The sequence below is a fragment of the Eleutherodactylus coqui genome, chromosome 6 (assembly GCF_035609145.1).
Source record: "Eleutherodactylus coqui strain aEleCoq1 chromosome 6, aEleCoq1.hap1, whole genome shotgun sequence".
In the NCBI taxonomy this organism is placed as follows: domain Eukaryota; kingdom Metazoa; phylum Chordata; class Amphibia; order Anura; family Eleutherodactylidae; genus Eleutherodactylus; species Eleutherodactylus coqui.
The window spans coordinates 67221823-67248774 of NC_089842.1; the positions used below are offsets into that span (position 1 = coordinate 67221823).

Consider the following 26952-nt stretch of genomic DNA (forward strand, 5'->3'; position numbering starts at 1 on the left):
ATGACCATGTTTTCATGCCGCTCCTACAGTAAGGCCATGTGTATCAAACACACAGTTCCCGTTTGCAATGACTGCAGGAAATAAGTTTATTTAGTTTGATGATCATTTTTCGGTAAGTTTATTAAATGTCCTTTCATATAAGTTACCTTTTCACTATTAAATACGAGAAATAAATAAAATATTGAAGTTTAATTTTGTTAGTCTGTGAGACTAATATGTAGAGACAGCGTAACTCGAAAATATATTTAGTGATTAGAGATGAGCGATTTTCGCCGCGATTTTCGAGTACTTCCGTACTCGGGCAAAAATATTTGGGGGGCGCCGTGGGTGAGTGGGGGGTTGCAGCGGGGAGTGGGAGGGAAGGGAGAGAGAGAGGGCTCCCCCCTGTTCCCCGCTGCTACCCCCCGCTCCGCCATGCCTCCCCCCACCCCCCGGCGCCCCCCGAATCTTTTCACCTGAGTACGGAATTACTCGAAAATAGAGGTGCTCGATCGAGTAATTACTCGAAACGAGTATATTCGCTCATCTCTATTAGTGATCTAAGGTTAATGTTTGAATGATATAGACAATGCCATGAACTTATTTTTATTGAACTGGCTCAACATTTTTTGTTTTGAAGTCCAAGACACTAACCATTCAAAACCCCTTAAGCCAACTCTTGCAAGGCTCAATGAGCACTTGTTGAATGGATACAAGAAGTCAATGAGGCCCGTCTATGATTGGAGAAAAACGACAATAGTGCAAATAGATATGGTTGTTTATGCCATTCTGGGTGTGGTAAGCTATAAAATTTCTTGTCTGTCTGTTATTTTTTTTTTTGCTCCTTCTCACTGTCTTTAGCAAAGGACGTTGTCTTCTATTAACACCTTCAATAGCTTCAGTTTAGTCCTACACAAGATTCTTCTTCTAATTCCTACCATAGCTTCTTTCACTAACTCCTACAACTTCTTGTAATTACTAACAAACCTTCTTCTATCACCTTCTATAAGAGCTTATTCAACTAACTCGCACCATATCTTTTTATATTAACTCTATGGGATTCAGGCTTTATTCACATGGGTGCTGCACATTTCAGCCGCCCTCATCGCGGCCAAAAATTGCATGGAGAGGCAGCCATGACCAAGTCAGTACTGCATCTCCCGATTTCTCGCCCGTTCAGATGGCCGGGCTCTGGCATAGATACCATACCATCAGCCAGGGGTAGAGAGTTCAGCTCTGCTAAACTCCCTCCCCTCTGCAAGTCCTATCTTTTGCACCTGCGTGTAAAAATGGCAGCCGGAATTGGCACTGTATGTGATATTTTTTCTGGACGGATGATTTTAACTGTCACCCATCTGAACGAATGTATTGGAATCCAATGCTTCAAGTGGTCGTGATTTTCGGACAACGTTTTATTGTGAATAAGGCCTCAGTTTTAGGTTATACATTCTAAAAAGCTTGTCAGAGAACTGGAGAGGGTACAAAGGCAACTAGATTAATAATTGTAATTGGATTAGTAAATGGAATGGGAGGTCTCACTTATTATGAAATGTTAGAAAAATCTGGCTTGTTTGGCTTGGAAAATAACATCTTAAAGATAATCTCATTTACATGTATGTGTGGTCAGTACAAAGAACTGGCTTTCATTATATGTGGAAGAGAGGCAAATTAGACATCAATGTTGGAAATAGTTCTTTACAATTAGACTAGTCAAGCTATGTAATGATCAACCCCAAGATATACTAATGTCAAAATGTAAAAAAGCGCCACTGGTGCATCTTGTCTCCACCGGAAGAAAGGGTGGGAACAGAGGTTGGCTGCGTTGTGTTATAGGGGAGGGAGCAGTTAACGACCCCAACAATGTATTGGCTGCTCCCCGCACACAGCATCTCATGTTCCACCTCTCCCGCCTGTCAGTATCTGAGGTCCCTAGGTTTCAGCTGCTCCACCACACACAGCATGTCAGGTCCTAGCCACTGTCACTGTAGCCGGCCATGAAGCATCTCACCTCCTGCCTCCTGTCACTGTCGCCGCCGTTCGCACATCATATCCTCTCCCAGCTAGTGTCTTTTTTGAAGCCACTCTCCCTTCTACCCTTCCGGCTCTGGTGCTGTAAGTCTTCCACTAGCCCTCCTATCTCTGGGCCCACTGTCACATTGCTGGTTCTCTTGAGACAACCGCAGTGAAGTCAGCATCATTGTAAATAGCACCAGATTAGCTGTGCTCCCATCCCCTGCTGTCTCTGTTCCCGGCGGCCACCCATCTGTGCTGCAATGTCTCCTGCTGTCCACCGCCAATGCTGAAGGAGGGCCTGCAATCATCCCGTTCACCGCTGATGCTGAAGCCTGGTCCGGTCTCCCGCCAATGCAGAAGCCGGGTCCATGCTCTCCTTTTCCACGTCCCACAAACTGTGTCATCCACAGTCTTACTCTTCAGCTGACGTAAAGCCAGCCAATCGCCAGCTGTGGGCACTCACTACATCTCCACCAGGACATAACCATATCTCCACCCACACTTCTGGTAGAGACAAGATGTACCAGTACCTTAAAAATGTACTGCAAGCTTTTCTCATAAATGGCATTGAAGTCTATAATTAATCTAACAATTAGCAATATATAATCGATCGAGAAAGGTTGGACTTGATGGACCTGTGTCTTTTTTTAATATATCTCTTACCAGAGCTGCTTCCAGTAACTTTTAGAATAACTTCCTCCACTAAGCCATACTAACTCTTACCATAACATAGCTTCTCCGACTCACTTTTATAATAGCTTCTACTAACTTTTACCATATCATCTTCCTCTAACTCTTGCAATAGTTTATTCTGCTAACTCTTACAATAGCTTCTTCTCTTCAGACCTAGATTTTTTTTTACTAAGTCCTACCGTAGCTCTTTACTTGCTTCAAGAATATTTCTTTTCATTCATCACTGATAATCATGTGGGTTGCCAAAGGTTAAACATGTTAATATTTTAATCTGTAAGTAGAGTACTTAAACAAATAACCATCCTGGTACTTCACCTCAAACCTGAGTCTTCAAATAATATTCAAAGCTACAGGAAATTTCTGGCAAATCATTCCTCTGATAAACCACTTAGAACAAGCCGCAAATATTTCCCACAATTTGCTAAACATTATTCAAAAACAAAAGTTATACAAATAAAGCCATGTCCATTTCCATTTGACTACTTATGATTTCTTTTGCAAAACAGATTTGTCCTCCAAACATAATTTGGAGCTAGCACAACAGAAAGGGAACAAACTACAATTCCTGCTTTTATTTCTCCATACCTGTTCTATATGTCCCTAGAAACATCAATTCAGTAGTAAGCTTAGCTTCTCCCATGGTATAGACATAGCAGTCATGAACCTCATGGTACATTGTAGTCAAGTTAGAACTCATTAAATGTCAAGTTAATATTTTCTACATCTATACATAACACCAAGTAGAACACCCCAGCCCACCCTCATTCCCCAACAAAAGTATCCATTGCTAACCGTTTTATCTGTAGGCCTGCTTGCGGTCTATACAATTTCTCCTTCTTAACATCCCTAGAAATGAAGTTGGAGTAAAAAGTAATATTTACAAAATGCAATTAAGAATAATACCCTGGGATGCAGATTTATTGCATTGGCAGCTGACCATGACATTGAAGGATTACAATTTTACAGGAGCAACTATGGATATGATAGCCTGGAATGAATCACAGAATCAAGTTGCGATCTGACTTCTCTTTTATTTAAACCAGTCAATATATTGGGTTTTGGAACAACCAAACCCTTTTGTCAGATAGAGCAGGACAGTGCACAGCTATAGCTGCACCAAAGGCTTAACTGTGCCCAATGGACAGAGACACAGCAAGATTGTCAATCCTGTTACTTCTCTTTCCACTGGGTACAAATAAGTGTTTGGTGCAGCTATAAATGTGCACTGCCCCACTTTATACGATGAACGGGTTTGGTTGTCCCAATTATTCACTGATTTAAATAAAAGAAAAGTCAGGTTGCAACTTTATTCTGTGATTCATTACATGTTATTATTAGAGATGAGCGAACACCAAAATGTTCGGGTGTTCGTTATTCGTAACGAACTTCCCGTGATGCTCGAGGGTTCGTTTCGAACAACGAACCCCATTGAAGTCAATGGGCGACCAGAACATTTTTGTATTTCGCCGATGCTCGCTAAGGTTTTCATGTGTGAAAATCTGGGCAATTCAGGAAAGTGATGGGAATGACACAGTGACGGATAGGGCAGGCGAGGGGCTACATGATGGGCTGCATCTCAAGTTCACAGGTCCCACTATTAAGCCACAATAGCGGCAAGAGTGGCCCCCCCCCCCCCCCCCCACTGTCAGCATAAAGATCGTCCTCCTCTGGCACAGCTGTAACAGCTGTAGCAGAGAAGAACGATGTTTGCCCATTGAATTCAATGGAGCGGCAATACAGCAGGTTCCACTGAATGCAATGGGCTGCCGGCGATCGCAGGATGAATGGTCAGAAAGGGGTTAAATATATAACCCCTTTCCTGCAATTCATCCAGAAATGTGTTACACTAAAAATATATACCGGCGTATAAGGCGACCGGGCGTATAAGACGACCCCCCAACTGTCACCTTATACGCCGGCAATACAGTGGAGCAAAGAATAAAAAGCATTACTTACGTTTTTAGATGATCTGCGGTGCTCCTGCAGGCTGTCACTCCCTCCTGGTCCACGGCAGACAAGCTTTCTCTATGAAAGGCTTTAAATCCCTGCCTCCAGGAAGACACGTGCCTTCAGCCAATCACAGCCAATGACAATGATGTCATTGAATGGCTGTGATAGGCTGTGTTTCTGGAGGCGGGGATTTCAAGCCTTGAAATCCCCGCCTCCAGAAACACAGCCAATCACAGCCATTCAATGACATCATTGTCATTGGCTGTGATTGGCTGAAGGCACATGTGCTTCTGGAGGCAGGGATTTAAAGTCTTTCGTGGAGAAAGCAATACTCTGCCGTGGACCAGGAGGGAGTGACAGCCTGCCGGAGCGCCGCAGATCATCTAAAAACGTAAGTAATGATTTTTATTCTTTGCTCCACTGTATTACCGGCGTATAAGGTGACAGTTGGGGGGTCGTCTTATACGCCCGGTCGCCTTATACGCCGGTATATATTTTTAGTGTAACACATTTCTGGATGAATTGCAGGAAAGGGGTTATATATTTAACCCCTTTCCGACCATTCATCCTGCGATCGCCGGCAGCCCATTGCATTCAGTGGAACATGCTGTATTGCCGCTCCATTGAATTCAATGGGCAAACATCGTTCTTCTCTGCTACAGCTGTTACAGCTGTGCCAGAGAAGAAGGATTTGTCTTCTATATGTTCTCAATGGGGTCAGCGCTGCTGCCGCTGGCCCCATTGAGCGCATATAGAATGCATCCATAGCGAGCAGCGGGAGGGGCAGATTTCAATACTCGGGTGACACCTTATCTCCCCAGCCACTCACAGCAGGGGGGTGGTATAGGGCTTAAACGTTGCAGGGGGAAGTTGTAATGCCTTCCCTGTCTTTATATTGGCCAAAAAAAAGCGCTAACGTCTCAGGGAAGAAAGTTTAATTTACCAGAACACCGCATGGTGTTCGTTACGAATAACGAACATCCCGAACACCCTAATATTCGCACGAATATCAAGCTCGGACGAACGCGTTCGCTCATCTCTAGTTATTATACATGTGCACCATATCCTCCTTTCCTTGCGTTTATCCACCCTGTGACTTACCACGCTCACTCACCTATAGGGTAGCAATCGCCCAGGCCAGCAGCACTGCTTTGTTCTATTAGTGAAGCCATTCATTAGGACCACCACCACTGCACTATTTGCAGAGAACCCCTTAGGGTGCTCCATCATTTAGTATCCATTTCTCTCTATGGATATGAAGAATTTGGTTTGTAACAGATCTAATCAGTGTCAGACTGGGGTTTATTAGGCCTCAGGAGGAAATTATTCTGTAGGTTGAATCTACACCTTTACAGAAAATGAGACATTCCTATTATGATTGCACACACAGGACATTTCATCCATAAGATTTAATAGGTTATTTGTGAATCAACATATAAGACATAGACCATAGTAGCAAGTAGAGATGAGCGAACACCAAAATGTTCGGGTGTTCGTTATTCGGAACAAACTTCCCGCGATGCTCGAGGGTTCGTTTCGAACAACGAACCCCATTGAAGTCAATGGGCGACCAGAACATTTTTGTATTTCGCCGATGCTCGCTAAGGTTTTCATGTGTGAAAATCTGGGCAATTTAAGAAAGTGATGGGAACAACACAGCAAAGGATAGGGCAGGCGAGGGGCTACATGTTGGGCTGCATCTCAAGTTCCCAGGACCCACTATTAAGCCACAATAGCGGCAAGAGTGGGCCCCCCCCCCTCCCAACAACTTTTACTTCTGAAAAGCCCTCATTAGCATGGCATACCTTTGCTAAGCACCACACTACCTCCAACAAAGCACAATCACTGCCTGGATGACACTCCACTGCCACTTCTCCTGGGTTACATGCTGCCCAACCGCGCCCCCTCCCCCCCACAGCGCACACCAAAGTGTCCCTGCGCAGCCTTCAGCTGCCCTCATGCCACGCCACACTCATGTCTATTTAGAAGTGCGTCTGCCATGAGGAGGAACCGCAGGCACACACTGCAGAGGGTTGGCACGGCTAGGCAGCGACCCTCTTTAAAAGGGGCGGGGCGATAGCCCACAATGCTGTACAGAAGCAATGAGAAATATAATCCTGTGCCACCGCCATCAGGAGCTGCACACGTGGGCATAGCAATGGGGAACCTATGTGCCACACACTATTCATTCTGTCAAGGTGTCTGCATGCCCCAGTCAGACTGGTAATATGCACCTTAACAGTAACCGCGTTGGTGGTAATGTGGTGGTGACTGCGGACCTAGTAGCACGGTTGTATTTTGTTGGTTTTCGGAATGTGGCCAGGATTAAGTGGGCCGTGGCGGGGGGATGGTGTGGGGGCTCTCTTGTAGTGTCGGTAAAGGTGAAATTCTTGGACTGCCACCAGACGAACCAATGCAAAGGCATTTGCCAAGAATGTTTTCCCTGTTGGAGGAGGAGGGGGATGTTTTTGAGGCACTACGTGTCCTCTCCACGTGTCCGTGGTAATATGCACCTTAACAGTAACCGCGTTGGTGGTAATGTGGTGGTGACTGCGGACCTAGTAGCACGGTTGTATTTTGTTGGTTTTCGGAATGTGGCCAGGATTAAGTGGGCCGTGGCGGGGGGATGGTGTGGGGGCTCTCTTGTAGTGTCGGTAAAGGTGAAATTCTTGGACTGCCACCAGACGAACCAATGCAAAGGCATTTGCCAAGAATGTTTTCCCTGTTGGAGGAGGAGGGGGATGTTTTTGAGGCACTACGTGTCCTCTCCACGTGTCCGTGGTTATATGCACCTTAACAGTAACTGCGTCGGTGGGAAATGGCCTCGCCGCCATCATGTCTTTGTGAAGCCTCTGTTTCCACACCCCAGAGACATACCATTAGCAGCGGTATAGGCAGAGCCCAGAATTCGTAACATTTCAGCCGTAGCATTAGGACAGGCCCCACTAACATATCAGTAGCAGCATTATAGGAGGAGCGCAGTCTTCGTTCCATGTCAGCAATAGTAGCACTCAAGACAGGCCCCAGTAACAATTCCGAAGCAGCAGTATAGCGGGAGCGCAGTCTTCGTTCCATGTCAGCAATAGTAGCACTCAAGACAGGCCCCAGTAACAATTCCGAAGCAGCAGTATAGCGGGAGCGCAGTCTTCGTTCCATGTCAGCAATAGTAGCACTCAAGACAGGCCCCAGTAACAATTCTGAAGCAGCAGTATAGTGGGAGCGCAGTCTTAGTTCCATTTCAGTAGCCTTAGTATAGCCAAGGCACAAGTTACATTTATGTAGCTAAAGTGTAGGCCAACCCCACACACCTTTCTGTACCATGAGTGCAGGCGAAGAACATAGAAATTACTATGATTACACTGTAGGTGAGGGCCCAAAAAATTGGTGTACCAACAGTACTAATGTACGTCAGTAAAAATTGGCCATGCCCAACCAAGATGGCAGGTGAATCGCTTTGGTTAATGTGGCTTAAGTGGTAACTAGGCCTGGAGGCAGCCCAGTGTAACGAAAAATTGGTTCAAGTTAAAGTTCCAACGCTTTTAAGCGCATTGAAACTTATAAAAATTGTTCAGAAAAATTATTTGAGTGAGCCTTGTGGCCCTAAGAAAAATTGCCCGTTCAGCGTGATTACGTGAGGTTTCAGGAGGAGGAGCAGGAGGAGGAGGAGGAATATTAGACACAGATTGATGAAGCAGAAATGTCCCCGTTTTGGATGGTGAGAGAGAACATAGCTTCCATCCGCGGGTGCAGCCTACGTATTGCTTACGTATCGCTGCTGTCCGCTGGTGGAGAACAGAAGTCTGGGGAAATCCAGCCTTTGTTCATCTTGATGAGTGTTAGCCTGTCGGCACTGTCGGTTGACAAGCGGCTACGCTTATCTGTGATGATTCCCCCAGCCGCACTAAACACCCTCTCCGACAAGACTCTAGCCGCAGGACAAGCAAGCACCTCCAGGGCATACAGCGCTAGTTCAGGCCACGTGTCCAGCTTCGACACCCAGTAGTTGTAGGGGGCAGAGGCGTCACCGAGGATGGTCGTGCGATCGGCTACGTACTCCCTCACCATCCTTTTACAGTGCTCCCGCCGACTCAGCCTTGACTGGGGAGCGGTGACACAGTCTTGGTGGGGAGCCACAAAGCTGGCCAGGCCCTTAAAGACTGTTGCTCTGCCTGGGATGTACATGCTGCTCGATCTCCGCACCTCCCCTGCTACCTTGCCCTCGGTACTGCGCCTTCTGCCACTAGCGCTGTCGGCTGGGAATTTTACCATCAGCTTGTCCGCAAGGGTCCTGTGGTATAGCAACACTCTCGACCCCTTTCCTCTTCGGGAATGAGAGTGGGCAGGTTCTCCTTATAGCATGGGTCGAGCAGTGTGTACACCCAGTAATCCGTTGTGGCCAGAATGCGTGCAACGTGAGGGTCACGAGAAAGGCATCCTAACATGAAGTCAGCCATGTGTGCCAGGGTACCAGTACGCAACACATGGCTGTCTTCACTAGGAAGATCACTTTCAGGATCCTCCTCCTCCTCCTCAGGCCATACACGCTGAAAGGATGACAGGCAATCAGCCGGTGTACCGTCAGCAGCGGGCCAAGCTGTCTCTTCCCCCTCCTCCTCATCCTCCTCATGCTCCTCCTCCTCCTCCTGTACGCGCTGAGAAATAGACAGGAGGGTGCCCTGACTATCCAGCGGCATACTGTCTTCCTCCGCCCCCGTTTCCGAGCGCAAAGCAGCTGCCTTTATGGTTTGCAGGGAATTTCTCAAGATGCATAGCAGAGGAATGGTGACGCTAATGATTGTAGCATCGCCGCTCACCACCTGGGTAGACTCCTCAAAATTACCAAGGACATGGCAGATGTCTGCCAACCAGGCCCCCTCTTCTGAAAGGAATTGAGGAGGCTGACTCCCACTGCGCCGCCCATGTTGGAGTTGGTATTCGACTATAGCTCTACGTTGTTCATAGAGCCTGGCCAACATGTGGAGCGTAGAGTTCCACCGTGTGGGCACGTCGCACAGCAGTCGGTGCACTGGCAGCTTAAAGTGATGTTGCAGGGTGCGCAGGGTGGCAGCATCCGTGTGGGACTTGCGGAAATGTGAGCAGAGGCGGCGCGCCTTTACGAGCAGGTCTGACAAGCGTGGGTAGCTTTTCAGAAAGCGCTGAACCACCAAATTAAAGATGTGGGCCAGGCATGGCACGTGCGTGAGGCTGCCGAGCTGCAGAGCCGCCACCAGGTTACGGCCGTTGTCACACACGACCATGCCCGGTTGGAGGCTCAGCGGCGCAAGCCAGCGGTCGGTCTGCTGTGTCAGACCCTGCAGCAGTTCGTGGGCCGTGTGCCTCTTATCGCCTAAGCTGAGTAGTTTCAGCACGGCCTGCTGACGCTTGCCCACCGCTGTGCTGCCACACCGCGCGACACCGACTGCTGGCGACATGCTGCTGCTAACACATCTTGATTGCGAGACAGAGGAGGAGGAGGAGGAGGAGGGTGCATTAGTGGAGGAAGCATACACCTCCGCAGATACCAGCACCGAGCTGGGGCCCGCAATTCTGGGGGTGGGTAGGACGTGAGCGGTCCCAGGCTCTGACTCTGTCCCAGCCTCCACTAAATTCACCCAATGTGCCGTCAGGGAGATGTAGTGGCCCTGCCCGCCTGTGCTTGTCCACGTGTCCGTTGTTAAGTGGACCGTGGCAGTAGCCGCGTTGGTGAGGGCGCGTACAATGTTGCGGGAGACGTGGTCGTGCAGGGCTGGGACGGCACATCGGGAAAAGTAGTGGCGACTGGGAACTGAGTAGCGCGGGGCCGCCGCCTCCATGATACTTTTGAAGGACTCAGTTTCCACAACCCTATACGGCAGCATCTCAAGGCTGATGAATTTTGCTATGCGGACGGTTAACGTTTGAGCGTGCGGGTGCGTGGCGGCGTACTTGCGCTTGCGCTCGAACACTTGCGCAAGCGACGGCTGGACGGTGCGCTGAACTACACTGCTGGATGGGGCCGAGGACAGCGGAGATGAGGGTGTGGGTGCAGGCCATGAGGCGGTAGTGCCTGTGTCCTGAGAGGGGGGTTGCATCTCAGTGGCAGGTTGGGGCACAGGGGGAGAGGCAGGGGTGCAAACCGGAGGCGCTGAACGGCCTTCGTCCCACCTTGTGGGGTGCTTGGCCATCATATGTCTGCGCATGGTGGTGGTGGTGAGGCTGTTGGTGTTGGCTCCCCGGCTGAGCTTTGCGCAACAAAGGTTGCACACCACTGTTCGTCGGTCATCAGGCGTCTCTGTGAAAAACTGCCAGACCTTAGAGCACCTCGGCCTCTGCAGAGTGGCATGGCGCGAGGGGGCGCTTTGGGAAACACTTGGTGGATTATTCGGTCTGGCCCTGCCTCTACCCCTGGCCACCGCACTGCCTCTTGCAACCTGCCCTGCTGATGCCCTTGACTCCCCCTCTGAAGACCTGTCCTCCTGAGTAAGTGTTGCACACCAGGTGGGGTCAGTCACCTCATCGTCCTGCTGCTCTTCCTCCGAATCCTCTGTGCGCTGCTCCCTCGGACTTACTGCCCTTACTACTACCTCACTGCAAGACAACTGTGTCTGATCGTCATCGTCCTCCTCACCCACAGAAAGTTGTTGAGACAGTTGGCGGAAGTCCCCAGCCTCTTCCCCCGGACCCCGGGAACTTTCGAATGGTTGGGCATCAGTGACGATAAACTCCTCTGGTGGGAGAGGAACCGCTGCTGCCCAATCTAAGCAGGGGCCCGAGAACAGTTCCTGGGAGTGTTCCAGCTCCTGAGCAGGTGTCATTGTAGTGGAGTGAGGAGGCTGGGAGGAAGGAGGAGCAGCAGACAGAGGATTCGGATTTGCAGCAGTGGACGGCGCAGAACTGCGTGTTGACGATAGGTTGCTCGAAGCACTTTCTGCCATCCAGGACAGGACCTGCTCACACTGCTCATTTTCTAATAACCGTGCCTCTCTCCTAATCGCGCAGCAGTCGGCTGCGACACACCGGGATCAGGAGCTCGGCCTGTGCCACACCCTGACTTGGCCCTCCGCGTCCTCGGCCGCGTCCACGTCCTCTAGGCCTACCCCTACCCCTCAGCATGCTGTATTACCAGTGATTTGATTTCACAGGCAGGAAATAAATTGGCGCAAGACTGCAGCCAAATATAATTTTTTCCCTTTTTTGAAAACGAAAGGCCCCACTGCCTCTAGTGAATGAATAATCTAAGTTTAATAACTGTGCTGTGTCCCTGCTAATGTGTCACAGAACGTGAGGGTAGCAGAGTTATTAACTCTGGCAGAGCAGGTATTTTTTTTCCCAATTAAGGAAAGCAAATGGCGAAGCCAGGAGTAAAACGTAGCTGGGTGCGTCTGATTTTTAAACGTTGCACACGCAGCCGACACGTGTCCACAGCCCTTAGGACGGACAGAGGCAGGACAAATAGTTTTTTTTTCAGTTTTTTTCCACCAAAAGGCAGCACTGCGTATATTCAATGAACATGAGAAGTTTAATAACTGTGCTGTGTCCCTGCTAATGTGTCACAGAACGTGAGGGTAGCAGAGTTATTAACTCTGGCAGAGCAGGTATTTTTTTTCCCAATTAAGGAAAGCAAATGGCGAAGCCAGGAGTAAAACGTAGCTGGGTGCGTCTGATTTTTAAACGTTGCACACGCAGCCGACACGTGTCCACAGCCCTTAGGATGGACAGAGGCAGGACAAATAGTTTTTTTCTCAGTTTTTTTCCACCAAAAGGCAGCACTGCGTATATTCAATGAACATGAGAAGTTTAATAACTGTGCTGTGTCCCTGCTAATGTGTCACAGAACGTGAGGGTAGCAGAGTTATTAACTCTGGCAGAGCAGGTATTTTTTTTCCCAATTAAGGAAAGCAAATGGCGAAGCCAGGAGTAAAACGTAGCTGGGTGCGTCTGATTTTTAAACGTTGCACACGCAGCCGACACGTGTCCACCGCCCTTAGGATGGACAGAGGCAGGACAAATAGTTTTTTTTTCAGTTTTTTTCCACCAAAATGCAGCACTGCGTATATTCAATGAACATGAGAAGTTTAATAACTGTGCTGTGTCCCTGCTAATGTGTCACAGAACGTGAGGGTAGCAGAGTTATTAACTCTGGCAGAGCAGGTATTTTTTTTCCCAATTAAGGAAAGCAAATGGCGAAGCCAGGAGTAAAACCTAGCTGGGTGCGTCTGATTTTTAAACGTTGCACACGCAGCCAACACGTGTCCACCGCCCTTAGGACGGACAGAGGCAGGACAAATTGTTTTTTTTCAGTTTTTTTTCCACCAAAAGGCAGCACTGCGTATATTCAATGAACATGAGAAGTTTAATAACTGTGCTGTGTCCCTGCTAATGTGTCACAGAACGTGAGGGTAGCAGAGTTATTAACTCTGGCAGAGCAGGTATTTTTTTTCCCAATTAAGGAAAGCAAATGGCGAAGCCAGGAGTAAAACATAGCTGGGTGCGTCTGATTTTTAAACGTTGCACACGCAGCCGACACGTGTCCACAGCCCTTAGGACGGACAGAGGCAGGACAAATAGTTTTTTTTTCAGTTTTTTTCTACCAAAAGGCAGCACTGCGTATATTCAATGAACATGAGAAGTTTAATAACTGTGCTGTGTCCCTGCTAATGTGTCACAGAACGTGAGGGTAGCAGAGTTATTAACTGTGGCAGAGCAGGTATTTTTTTTCCCAATTAAGGAAAGCAAATGGCGAAGCCAGGAGTAAAACGTAGCTGGGTGCGTCTGATTTTTAAATGTTGCACACGCAGCCGACACGTGTCCACAGCCCTTAGGACGGACAGAGGCAGGACAAATAGTTTTTTTTTCAGTTTTTTTCCACCAAAAGGCAGCACTGCGTATATTCAATGAACATGAGAAGTTTAATAACTGTGCTGTGTCCCTGCTAATGTGTCACAGAACGTGAGGGTAGCAGAGTTATTAACTCTGGCAGAGCAGGTATTTTTTTTCCCAATTAAGGAAAGCAAATGGCGAAGCCAGGAGTAAAACGTAGCTGGGTGCGTCTGATTTTTAAACGTTGCACACGCAGCCGACACGTGTCCACCGCCCTTAGGATGGACAGAGGCAGGACAAATGGTTTTTTTCAGTTTTTTCCACCAAAAGGCAGCACTGCGTATATTCAATGAACATGAGAAGTTTAATAACTGTGCTGTGTCCCTGCTAATGTGTCACAGAACGTGAGGGTAGCAGAGTTATTAACTCTGGCAGAGCAGGTATTTTTTTTCCCAATTAAGGAAAGCAAATGGCGAAGCCAGGAGTAAAACGTAGCTGGGTGCGTCTGATTTTTAAACGTTGCACACGCAGCCGACACGTGTCCACAGCCCTTAGGACGGACAGAGGCAGGACAAATAGTTTTTTTTTCAGTTTTTTTCCACCAAAATGCAGCACTGCCTATATTCAATGAACATGAGAAGTTTAATAACTGTGCTGTGTCCCTGCTAATGTGTCACAGAACGTGAGGGTAGCAGAGTTATTAACTCTGGCAGAGCAGGTATTTTTTTTCCCAATTAAGGAAAGCAAATGGCGAAGCCAGGAGTAAAACCTAGCTGGGTGCGTCTGATTTTTAAACGTTGCACACGCAGCCAACACGTGTCCACCGCCCTTAGGACGGACAGAGGCAGGACAATGAGGTTTTTTTTCCGGTTTTTTCCACCAAAAGGCAGCACTGCGTATATTCAATGAACATGAGAAGTTTAATAACTGTGCTGTGTCCCTGTTAATGTGTCACAGAACGTGAGGGTAGCAGAGTTATTAACTCTGGCAGAGCAGGTATTTTTTTTCCCAATTAAGGAAAGCAAATGGCGAAGCCAGGAGTAAAACGTAGCTGGGTGCGTCTGATTTTTAAAGGTTGCACACGCAGCCGACACGTGTCCACCGCCCTTAGGACGGACAGAGGCAGGACAAATAGTTTTTTTTCAGTTTTTTTCCACCAAAAGGCAGCACTGCGTATATTCAATGAACATGAGAAGTTTAATAACTGTGCTGTGTCCCTGCTAATGTGTCACAGAACGTGAGGGTAGCAGAGTTATTAACTCTGGCAGAGCAGGTATTTTTTTTCCCAATTAAGGAAAGCAAATGGCGAAGCCAGGAGTAAAACGTAGCTGGGTGCGTCTGATTTTTAAACGTTGCACACGCAGCCAACACGTGTCCACCGCCCTTAGGACGGACAGAGGCAGGACAAATACAATTATTTTCAGTTTTTTTCCACCAAAAGGCAGCACTGCGTATATTCAATGAATAATAACTGTGTTGTGGCCCTGCCTACACAATTCTTTCCCTGCAGTATCAATGGAGGGTGCAATGCTCTGCAGAGGTGATTTTGAGAAGAAAAAACATATGCAGCACAGCTAACAGCAGCCAGCACAGTACTGCACACGGATAAATATGGCCCTAGAAAGGACCGTTGAGGTTCTTGAAGGCTACACTCACTCCTAACACTCTCCCTGCCTATGCAACACTTCTGTCCCTAATGCCGGGTGCAACGCTCTGCAGAGACGATTTTGAGAAGAAAAAAAATTGCCACTGCTAACAGCAGCCAACACACAGCTATCAGTGGCCCTAATAAGGACCTTTGGGGGTCTTGAAGCCTACACTAACTAACAATTCTTTCCCTACAGCAGCTCCGGTACAAACAGCACTGTCCCTCATCTAACTCACACGGCATCTGAGGCGAGCTGCGGGAGGGGCCGACTTTTATATTAGGCGGACACCTGATCTCCCAGCCACTCACAGCAGGGGGGTGGTATAGGGCTTGAACGACGCAGAGGGAAGTTGTAATGCCTTCCCTGTCTTTCAATTGGCCAGAAAAGCGCGCAAACGTCTCAGGGAAGGAAGTGAAAGTAACCAGAACACCGCATGGTGTTCGTTACGAATAACGAACATCCCGAACACCCTAATATTCGCACGAATATCAAGTTCGGACGAACACGTTCGCTCATCTCTAGTAGCAAGTGATTGCCTCTAAAGTCACCTTCAAATAGGATTCTGCTGCAGCTTTGAGGTCCAGTATAGTATCAGAGCCTAGACCTTCAGAGAGATCTTCTGGTACTCTGGTGGCCTCTTAGACCCCAGATCTAAGGGATCCTGATGGTTTCCATTGACTTATCATGAGTCCATCAGGTTTCACTAGTTTTTACTGGATTATAATGGTTTGTTATTGAGGCCAAAAAGCGGGGAAACCTTATTGCATCTAACATGATTAGAAGTTTGAACGGAGCCTTATCTTTTAGAACTTAATGAAAACTATGTCAGGTACAGTTGCAAGAAAAGCTAAGTGAGCCTTTTGGAAATACCTGGGTGTTTGCACTAATTACCACTAAAATGTGGTCCCTGAAATACTGATGAACTGAAACACATAACAAAAAATCGTAGCTTGTCCTATAATGGCCTATATCATAGTCTGATAAGGTCGTTAAAGTTTATGGGATAGCGCAAAAACCCACCAATATATGCAGTTACATGCATCTGAACTGAATTTTTACACATTGGCAGGAAACTGAGTAAAAAAAAATAATTACATTAATTTTTTTCACACATGAAAAGCACATTGATTATGGATGCAATACACGCATTAAAAAACTCAGATGCACCAAAAATGTTCTAAATACACATATTCATATACTCACTGAAATTGGTATAATTTTCATGCATCGAAATCATGCGTGAATGTGTCCATAGATTGCGTTTGTCTATAATTGTGACTTACATAACAATCAGACCACATTTTATTTGTAATGATTATAGGAATCCAAGTAATTCCAAAGGGTTCACTTACTTTTTCGTTCAGCTGCATATGTCAATATATTTTTGTGAAATGAATAAAACTAGAATTCAGATTAAACATATTTCCTTTGCTTGTTATATTTTACATTATGTTTTTAAAATCTGAAAATAAAATTGTTCTCTCTAAATGTCAGATTCCGGTTAAATATTTTTATGACATCTTAATATGACATGTCATAAAGTATGATGAGTGCAGCTGCCGAAGATAGGCTAGTCCCTGCTACTAGTGGAGAAGTGTCTGTGCATGAGCAGTCTCTCTATTTAAGTGAATGGGAGATAAGGGAAGCTCTGAGTGACACGTAATAAAAAGGCTTTTTGATGTTTTTGATGTCTTCTTTATGAATCTTTACACACTCGTTCAGTTCTTTGTTGCTCGTATTTTGCTGTTTTCTTTTCAGAGTGAAAAGGACCAGTTATTAAAAAGTTACATGTGGCTTAAACAGGTGAACTTGAGTGCAAATTATTCTAATGATAATTGAAGTTCTTCATGTATACTTATAATAGAAAATCAATGATGTGGATTGCGAGCCATAGAAGATACAGATGTGTCCACCCTTATCTTTCCACAAGCCCAATTTCTCATTGCACACATTCGTCACATTATCATACCATGCCAACAAAACTCTCAACGGGCTACCGTTACATCGCAATCACTGGGTCAGTATACAGATAAATATAGCATAGACTTTTCCAAATAGAGTATTTGCAAAATCAGGCTTTTTTCAAAGCTGGTCATCACACATCTCCAGATATGGAGCCAAGGAGAATGGTAAGGAAGGGCACATCTGTATTTGTCTTTCTGGAAAAATTGAATAGTAGATCGTGTTGCTTCCAAAGAAATTATAGAAGAGTGCATCTATTTCCTGACGATGGGACTAGTCCAGTCTTAAAATGTGTTGGAACTCTTAGCACCTAATAAAGAAAATCGGCATATTTACCACTACAGGCCATAATTCTTTGTAAGCTGCTCCATCTACTATCTCATCCTTCCGCAATGGTCTCACACTAATGATTCGTTGAGATATGGAGGAGGCTGTTAAATGTTATTGTACCCTGAGCAAAATACCAATAGGTTATCCATCCATCTCTTTTTATCTACCTATATTATAGGGGCTGACCACTTACTGGACAACATTGCCCTCTAGCTCCAATTCTCTTAAATAGGAAGAGCAGTACTTACCCCTCCTTTCCCACAATGATCCAGCCCTGCCGTCCTTATGGATTTTGTTGTTGCTGATCATGCCAACAGTAGTCACCTGACTGTTTCAGCCAGAAACTACAACATCCCTGCCCGTTCTCCAGCCATCAGTGGTCAAATCCAGGCCAGCATGATGTCAGGGGTTTAGAATGTGGATGTTGCAGCCTCTGATTAGCTACAGTAGTCAAGTGATTTCTAATGACATCTCAGCAAAAACAAACATCTGAACCATGATGGGGCTACAACGCTGGATCCACACAGAAGAGGAAGAGTAAGTGCTGTTCTTTTGTCATTTTAGTTGGAGATAGAGGGGTAATGTTGTTACCAGGCAACCCCTTTAAAAAATCTGCCCCACAAAACACATTCCATTTTTTCGTTGAAAAATTAATCCATACACTGACTGTCAAACTGGTACAGAAGACCCACTTCACTAAAAATATCTAAGTCAAGATGCCAAAAAGTGATGGCATGTAACTAAGATATGCTATTTACTTTCTGATCAGTGGGGCTCTGACTGCCAGAACCCTATCATCCAGGGGGTGAAGGGACCACAATACTAGTTAAATTCTGTAGCTCCTATGAGCTACTGAGGCATTCCCTGTCACTTGCTGTGTGCAGGGTACTGTTGTACAAAGCCCATTCCAAAATGAGACAAACAGCCTGGACTCTAGACGGACACAGCACGTTTATGAAAACTATGTAAAATACTGTTTTTGTTGGCCATAGCAACCAAGCACAGTACAACTTTTATTTTGCCATGGCAGATTAAGAAATGAAGGCTAAAGGGTCTATTGGTTGTCTCCATCATAGGACACCTTTGATGCAGAGGACCACTAGAGCCATCACTCAAGACCAAAGCAAAGATGCTTGGAAAGGTTCACAGCTAAGAATTGGGGACACTTGAACACCCACTGGCCACTTAGCCACTAATTGGCATAAAACACGTGGTAGATTAAAAAACTGTTTTTTCAGTTATGCTCTCATTTAGATTAGCAACATAAGCATGCTCACAGTTTCCAACATAATTCAAAAAGGTTATTCTTGCCCCAGGATTACCCCCAAAATAACCAGAAATGCCTGCAGACTGCTAAAGGCTCATTTAGAGACAACGATTCTCACTCAAAATTTGCTCAAAGCCGTCTTTTGACCGTTTACCGTTGTGTCCAAATGCACGGACATCATGCAATTTTCGTGCACGAGTCATTCATCACTCAATTCTAGTTTTCTTGAATTGAGCAATAAACTCTTATCAGTGGTGCAGGCTGTTATCACAGTTGGCAGCGCTGATAAGATTCTTTCAGCTCGTGTCCCGCTGGTAGTTGACAGCGAGCTGTAATCGCAGAGAACAATACAGCTGTTTGCTTATGCAGAACAGCTGTATTGTTCACTGAGTGATAGCAGCGGTGTCCCACTCCGCCAGCATAGCTCTTAAGTAGCTACTTAGCTACTAGAGATTATGCAAAAATGATAGCTCAAAATTGTCACTCAAACTATTGTTTGAGCGACTTTTGCGCGATCATCTGTCAGTGTAAATGGGGTCTAACTTTGGGATCAATTTTCACAAATCATGCCCATTTTTGCAGTTACTTCCTGTTGCTATTGGCAACTATGTATATATAATCTGCTTACTGCATCACCTACATAGTTTTATTAGGGATTGGGAGTAGTGGAGTGAATTCTGAACTGGCTCAACAGTTGACTGGCCATGGGTGCTTATAAGAGAAAACTGCACTCCGCATCTCACTCTCTTGTTGTAGATTTAATTTATATACTATTAATTCATATAAGTTATAGTTTGTCAACTTTTTGCTCTGTTTTACCCTTTTCTCCTTTCTTATTCCTGTTGTTGTTTTTACTTAGTCTTGGAAAGATGAATTTCTCACATGGGATCCAAAAGATTATGACAATGTAAAAAAAATTACCATTCCTGGCCAGCTTATCTGGATTCCTGACATAATTGTTTTAGAGTTGTAAGTATCAATCTCATACCAAGGGATATTGGACATAGGGAATATTAATGTGTAATATACAGCAGTATAAACCTTCATACAAATAAGCCTCATGTGGTGCAGAGTGTTAAGGCAGCAGAGATGCAGTTCTATGCTCTCACTCGTGAACTGAAGGTTGCGAGTTCAATCTCCAGATGGTTCAGGTAGCCAGCTAAAGGTTGACTCAGCCTTCTATCCTTCTGAGTTTGGTAAAATGAGTACCCAGCTTGCTGGGGGATAATAAATTACCTGAAGACTATGTCTTTCTTTTGTTTATACTCACCCCCATTTACCCTATATGAACTGTTCTTAGATTTGGATCCCAGGGGGTGTGAATGTGTCAAGTAGGTGGTCACCACTGCTTACTATCAATCAAGTGTGAGATCAACCAATGTCAGTGAATGGTGGGGACCACACACTTGAAAATAAAAGCCACTGTTGGAATCTCCAGCGGCACTGGTAACCTGACTGGCCCACCAGGATTTCTCCTAATGCAATCAACCTATCTTCTGGTGCCTCCCCACCTTCTGCGCCAAGGGCATTTGCCCCACTTACCCCCCAGCTATGCTTCTGCACAACCTGTTTGCACACTTACACATTGGAAAGTCCAGTCAGTGTCTCAGGTTGCCTGGGGGATCCCTTGCCCATTACTCTTCCCAAGCTGGAGTTATTATGAGATAAGCTCAGCCCTCTCCCACCTGGCTGCTAATTGGATCATTAGCCACCCAAAATGCAAGGAACACTCTTTAACTACTAATCAATTTTTCTGCTTTTTGGACCCCTAGTGATCAAAACATGCCCCTACTATGGCAACTCTTTTACATGGGGCTTTTGCCCTAGTTCGTGTATTCCCCATAAAATGATACCAAAACAGCTTTTTTGAGAACTCTGCATTGTGCTGTTTTTGTTATTCTTTCCAGAAATGTATGGACAAATTGAGAACTGGGTGTTACCATTCCTCTTGTCAATAACATGTGTTCCTACAGTCTGACATTATCAGCATTGTTGACAAAGAAAATGTTAACACCCAACTGTCAACTTACTTATACATTTACAGGATCAGTAAGACTGTATTCCCATGTACAGGTACCAGTTTGCTGATGAGATTCCACTCAGCCATGGCTTCCAATAGCCACACAATCTTGCCCATCTTATTTGCAAGATCACTCTGATATTAGTGGCCTTAGCTGGGTGGGATCTCAGCCACAAGTTGGTACCTGAGCATGGGTATGCAGCCTAAGAAAGGATTGGCACAATGCAAAGTTTTAAGAAAAAATGCCCCAGAACTTTTAATTTATGGAGAATGCCAGTATTTACTAAAAATGTCATGTCAGGAGAACTTACTGGTCCCACTGTATATAAAAATGAAAAAAAGGATAATCTTTCAATTGAGCAGGCTGAAGTTTTACTGATACACAATACTTTTATTCTATATGCGGTAGTGAAATCCTGAGTAGAATGTCATAGTTGAGGTTAAATGTAACCATTGCTTAATATCTTTGCCTTAGTGTGGAAGCTACAAGATCTCCAGAAACTCCATATGTCTATGTGCACAACACAGGAAGAGTCGTTAACCCCAAACCGTTGCTTATAACAACTACCTGCAGGCTTAACATCTTCTACTTCCCATTTGATACACAAAGGTGTTCAGTCTCCTTCACTAGTTGGCTTCACGATGGTATGTAGACTATCCTTTTACTGTGATTTGACACTAACTGACCATATTCTGGAGATAAGTGGAGATTTGTGATCATGAGGGTAAGACTGCGGGGCTTCTCAATGATCATTAAAGCACTTGATTTACTTCTATGCAGGCCATGGAATACAATTTGGTCAACTTGGTGTATCCAAAGTAAAGTCAAGTAAGGCCAATGAAAGCCGTAGGGGCACGGTGTTCATAAGAGCATGCAATCTTTCATCATTTTTGATTGTGATGGCCTCAGTGGTCAAATGCAGGTAGTGAAAGAGACTAATTTAAAAACACTTTAGAGAACCTCCCATATTTTCACAGAATCAAAACACTAGATATGATGTAGCTTTTGCAAATATTACCATAATTGGTCAGATGCCACCTATTGGTCTGTTTCTGCAGATGTCTACAATTGCAGAGCTAAATTCCATCTAGTTGTTCTACCCCAATCATGTTTTTGGAATTAAAAACCAGGACAGTACCCTTGGATGGTAGGTGAACAACCTCTTAGGGATACAAAAAACATTGGGGGATATTTACCAAGTTAAATGAGATGGAATTCTGTCTCAACAAGCTTCAAAAATCTGTCAGATTTCTTAGATGTTTTAGACATTGTCTGCACCTCACTAGTCAAGGTGAGTAGCCTCTTGGGGAAGGTGGGACTTAGCAGAAATGCTGCGGCTAAAATATCCCAAATGGAGCAATAATTTTGGCATGGAAAAAATTTGCCTAAATATAGCCAACTAAGAGTGGTGTAAAGTTAAAGGGCATCTGTCATCACCTTTGAGCCCTACTACTACATTATGGGGCTCAAAGGTGAGGGATCTAGGTGTCCGTGAAGCTGTGTTTCATACTCACTGGGTGCCCCGCTCCAGCGCTGTGTCCCCACTAAATCACCCCACGCACAAAACATAACTCTTTTCCCAAGGTTGTGTGTGCACACTCTCCCATAGACATGAACAGGCTCAAAGGTTGTGACTGATGCCCTTTAAGCAAAGGTATCCACATCTCAAATTTATCACACAGCATAAGCCACTGTGATAAATTTTTCACAATATGGAGAGTATTAAAACTCAATTTTTTAAAGTAGATTAAAAGATAGGGCTAAAGACAGACAAGGATGTCACGTTGATCTTACTGGTTAATGGTCAATGACTAGTGTGTTGGATCAGTAGAAGAAAAAACATGAATACCTGGACACACATACAACATAGGCTTTTCAAAAAGGTGTCAAAATACATATGGCTGTCCTTACAGAAACAATCCACCAGTCTGAATTCCCCAAAAGGGGTATATTGTTCAGGGTTATAGGCCCTCCTGCTTGTTTAATAATGAAACAAACAGACAGAATTTGAAAGTGGGGGCCTAGCTATTATACGGGTAGAAAATAGACCTAGAAATGATATACAGCTACTAGACCACCATAACAATCTAGAGGGAGCTGTAGGGCTGGATGACAGGCCCCAGGTCACTATAGGGTCCAGGCTTGGTCAGTGCATTAGGTCAATTTTCTAAATCCCTATTGGATCAGTTTGGTCTATAAATAAAGCACATTTAACTAGTATAATCTGGATACTATCTATGAGTTGAGTGACTTCTTTGGTTTCAAATATTAGTTAATAATTTCCACATAGGCTTTTGGAAGTTGGCCATCCAGCCTATGTTTTAGTGTGTATCTGCACAATTACACACATGATACCTACTGATGACTGCTGGTCACATTTCATTGCTACCACCATTTGCCCCTTTATTTTAAATATCATTCGATGTTGTATTTGTCTTTTTTGCATAATAAAGTATTTAGATTATATTTTAGGGGATATTACCTGTGGGTATTTTTTTGCCTTTGGCAATTATTAAGTTTGATTTAAGTTATATAATATCATTTGTGATTGATTTATTTAAGAAAGCTTTGACTGTACACTTGCAAGCATTATTTGATCTGAGTTATTAGATTAGGCTGTTGCGCTTTGACCCATTCTATTTCACAGGTCTATACTTGGTGTGCACTAATGCTCATCTTTAATGGCTCAGTAGATGCATCATCGGGGGTTTACTGCTCACTCCACTGGCATAATTATAGGGGATGCGGTTGCACCCGGGCCCAGGAGCCTTAGGGGGGGCCCATAAGGCCTCTCTTCTCCATATAAGGACCCCAGTACTATAACTAAAGCATTATAGTTAGAGCCCTGTTACAGGTTTTGCATTGGGGCCCAGGAGCTTCAAGTTACGCCTCTGCGTTAAGGGGTTCAGAGAAGTTGGGGGGCCCCAAGATAAACTTTTGCACCCGTGCCCATGAGCCTTCAGCTACGCCCCTAGCTCACTCGATATTGGTGCAGATACCATTGTTTTTTTGTAATTCATTTACAAAATTAAAACATGTTTTCTTTTTGCAGCTAAGGAGATAAATGTAACAGCAATGGAGCTAGATGACAAAATTACAGATTTCCATTCTGTTTACATGAATGATGGCGAATGGGATCTTATCAACTTGATTAAAAGGTTCACATTTCTTGAAAATCGTGTCACAAACCTTGGAGAGCTAGAATTCATTGTAAGTTACCTTAATATTGCTCCAATGCAGACTTTAAGGTTTTACATGAAATGAATAGGCATTAGACTATATTTTTTAATACAAACTTGCTTAGTGATAGTGATCATAATAATGACAAGTCTCCATTAATTGGCCAAAGCTACAAAAGGCATCTCCATTTTTGGAGGAACTAACACATCCATGCATTACATAACAGCCTATTGACTTCAATAAGCATTGTTATAATGCTTCATTTCTCCCATGGTGATGGTTGGACATGCATTGAACAAACAATCGGCTCGGCCATACACATTTTAGTCCATATTGACTGTTTACTTTGTTCAAACTGGTAATACAAGTTGAATGGCACTGGGCGATGGAGAAACAATTTTTCTGAGAGTGTTCTTTTAAAGAAAAATCATTTGTGGAGTAAAGATCTTTCATTTTCATGAATGAGCTTTTGACCCCATATTGGATGAATAACTCAAACATGGCTGATTTCTAGACAGTAGCAGCTAAAATGACATCATTAAAAGGCCTCTGCCAGCACCTTTGAGCAGCTTATACTATGTTTGGTGCACAAACGTGAGGGAGCAGGGTGTCTGGGGAGGTTTTATACTCTTATACTCAACTGATTCCCCGTTTTTGTGCTGTATCCCCGCAAACTGGACAGATGCAAGCATCTTGACTCTTTTTAGATGACTCTGTGCATAGAATCATAGAATCGTAGAGTTGGAAGGGACATTCAGGGTCTTCTGGTCGAACTCCCTGTTCAATGCAGAATTCACTAAATTATCCCAGACAGATGTCTGTCCAGCCTTTGTTTGAAGACTTCCATTGAAGGAGAACTCACCACCTCCTGTGGCAACCTGTTCTACTCATTGATCACCCTCACTGTCAGAAAGTTTTTTTCTAATTTCTAATCTGTGTCTCCTCCCTTTCAGTTTCATGCCATTGCTTCTAGTCTTACTTTGTGCAAATAAGAATAAGGCTGATCCCTCTGCATTGTGACAGCCCTTCAGATATTTGTGGACAGCTATTAAGTCTCATCTCAGCCTTCTTTTTTGTAAACTAAACATTCCCAGATCCTTTAACCGCTCCTCATAGAATATGGTTTGCAGACCACTCACCATCCTGGTAACTCTTCTCTGAACTTACTCCAGTTTGTCGATGTATTTTTTAAAATTGGGATGCCCAGAAGTGGACACAGTATTCCAGATGAGGCCTGACTAAGGAAGAGTAAAGGGGGATAATTACCTTATGTGATCTATACTCTATGCTTCTTTTAACACATCCCAGAATTGTGGTTGCCTTTTTTGCTACTGCATCACACTGCTGACTCATGTTCAGTCTATGATCTATTAGTACACCCAGGTCTTTTTCACATGTGCCGCTGCTTAGCTCAATCCCTCACCTTCTGGATGTGTTTTTTTTTTCCCAGATGTAGGACTTTGCATTTTGCCTTGTTAAATACCATTCTATTAGTCACCACCCACTTTTCAAGCTTGTCCAGATCTTTTTGAATCCTCTCTCTCTTCTCTATTATTAGCAATCTTTCCTAGCTTTATGTCAGTGGCAAACTTGATCAGTTTCCACTTAATTCCCTTCTCTAGATCATTTGTAAAATGTTGAACAACACTGGGCCTAGGACAGAGCCTTGCGGTACCCCACTTGAGACATTCTTCCACTTGGATGTGTAGCCATTTCTGACCACTCATGTGTTCTCCAATTCTTCTTCATGGGGAAGTTTGCACACAGAGCTGTCTGAAAAGAGTCAAACTGTGTGCAGACGCTAGGTTTGTTGGAGACAGCACAAGAGCAGGGGAATGGATTGGTATAAAATATACCTCCCTGGACTCCCTACTTTCTCACCTTTGAGCCCCATAACATAGTTTATGCTACTCAAAGGTGTTGACAAAGGTCCTTTAAATGTCATCCTTTTATTTGAAATTGTCCATTTCTACCAACTTTCAACCCTTGGTTACAATGGGAACAATAACTCTTAAACACAAATTGCTGCTGTAACAAGTAAAGCACTGTGCAGAGAGGATAAAAAGAAAAAAGTGAACTAGGTGGAGAAAATTTGTACAGGTCTCCTCTCCCCAAGGGAGCTAAAGCTCATTGAACTTGTTGTATTATACTTGATATGGCACACACACTTTGAATGTCTTGAATCATACTCAAGAAGCAGATAGTATTATTCTACTAATATATGAAGGCTAGATATAACATTAAATATTAAAGAAAAAGCTTTCTTTTCAGTTTTATCATGTTTACTGTATTATTGTTCATGTTTTGGTCTACAAAGGAAAAAAATCAGACAAGAATGTTCCCATTTCATTATTTCCATAAGGCATTTCCTCTTTTTCTTCTTTGTGTAATTATAGCTGGTCATTCGCAGAAAACCACTCTTCTATGCTATGACTATGATTATACCCAGTCTGTTGCTCATGATTATGGATGTTGCTGGATTCTACCTGCCACCAGAGAGCGGAGAGAGGATATCATTCAAGATTACCCTTCTTCTGGGCTACTCTGTCTTTCTTCTAATTATATCGGATACTTTGCCTGCGGTTGGAACACCATTAATAGGTAAGAATTAGAGAGAAAAAATGTAAAAGGAGAAAAAACTTTTTTAGATTTGATAAGCAAATCATAAAATCATAGAATGGTAGAGTTGGAAGGGACCTCCAGGGTCATCAGGTCCAACCCCCTGCTCAGTGCAGGATTAATAGATAGATAGATAGATAGATAGATAGATAGATAGATAGATAGATAGATAGATAGATAGATAGATAGATAGATAGATAGATAGATAGATAGATAGTAGAAGTCTTTTTTCAGAGAATGGGCTCATGGTGATGTTTATATTGTACAATCTCCAAGTTGTACAGAGCTAACATAATGCAATTATAGATGTATATTGGGACCTCCTTAGGTTTTTTTGTCCGATTCAAGTTTCTACCCTTTTAAAATATAAAAAAAATAGTTTGAAACAACATATTGTGTTAACAACTAGAAATAAAGAAACGTCTAAAAAGTTTGGTTCAGTTGGTTTGGTCCAAATTTCATCAAATGTTTTATTCAATCCAAATTAATT

The 26952-nt window shown here is 44.3% G+C and overlaps 1 protein-coding gene across 1 annotated transcript; it reads left to right on the forward strand.

The window, feature by feature from the left end:
* Window positions 1–21589, forward strand: LOC136633596 (5-hydroxytryptamine receptor 3A-like). The gene is made up of 6 exons (XM_066609355.1): window positions 1–28; window positions 620–777; window positions 16842–16886; window positions 19502–19611; window positions 21138–21307; window positions 21444–21589. The coding sequence occupies exons 1-6, from the start codon at window positions 1–3 to the stop codon at window positions 21587–21589; spliced, it is 657 nt and encodes a 218-aa protein (XP_066465452.1).
* The last annotated feature ends 5363 nt before the right edge of the window (window positions 21590–26952 follow it).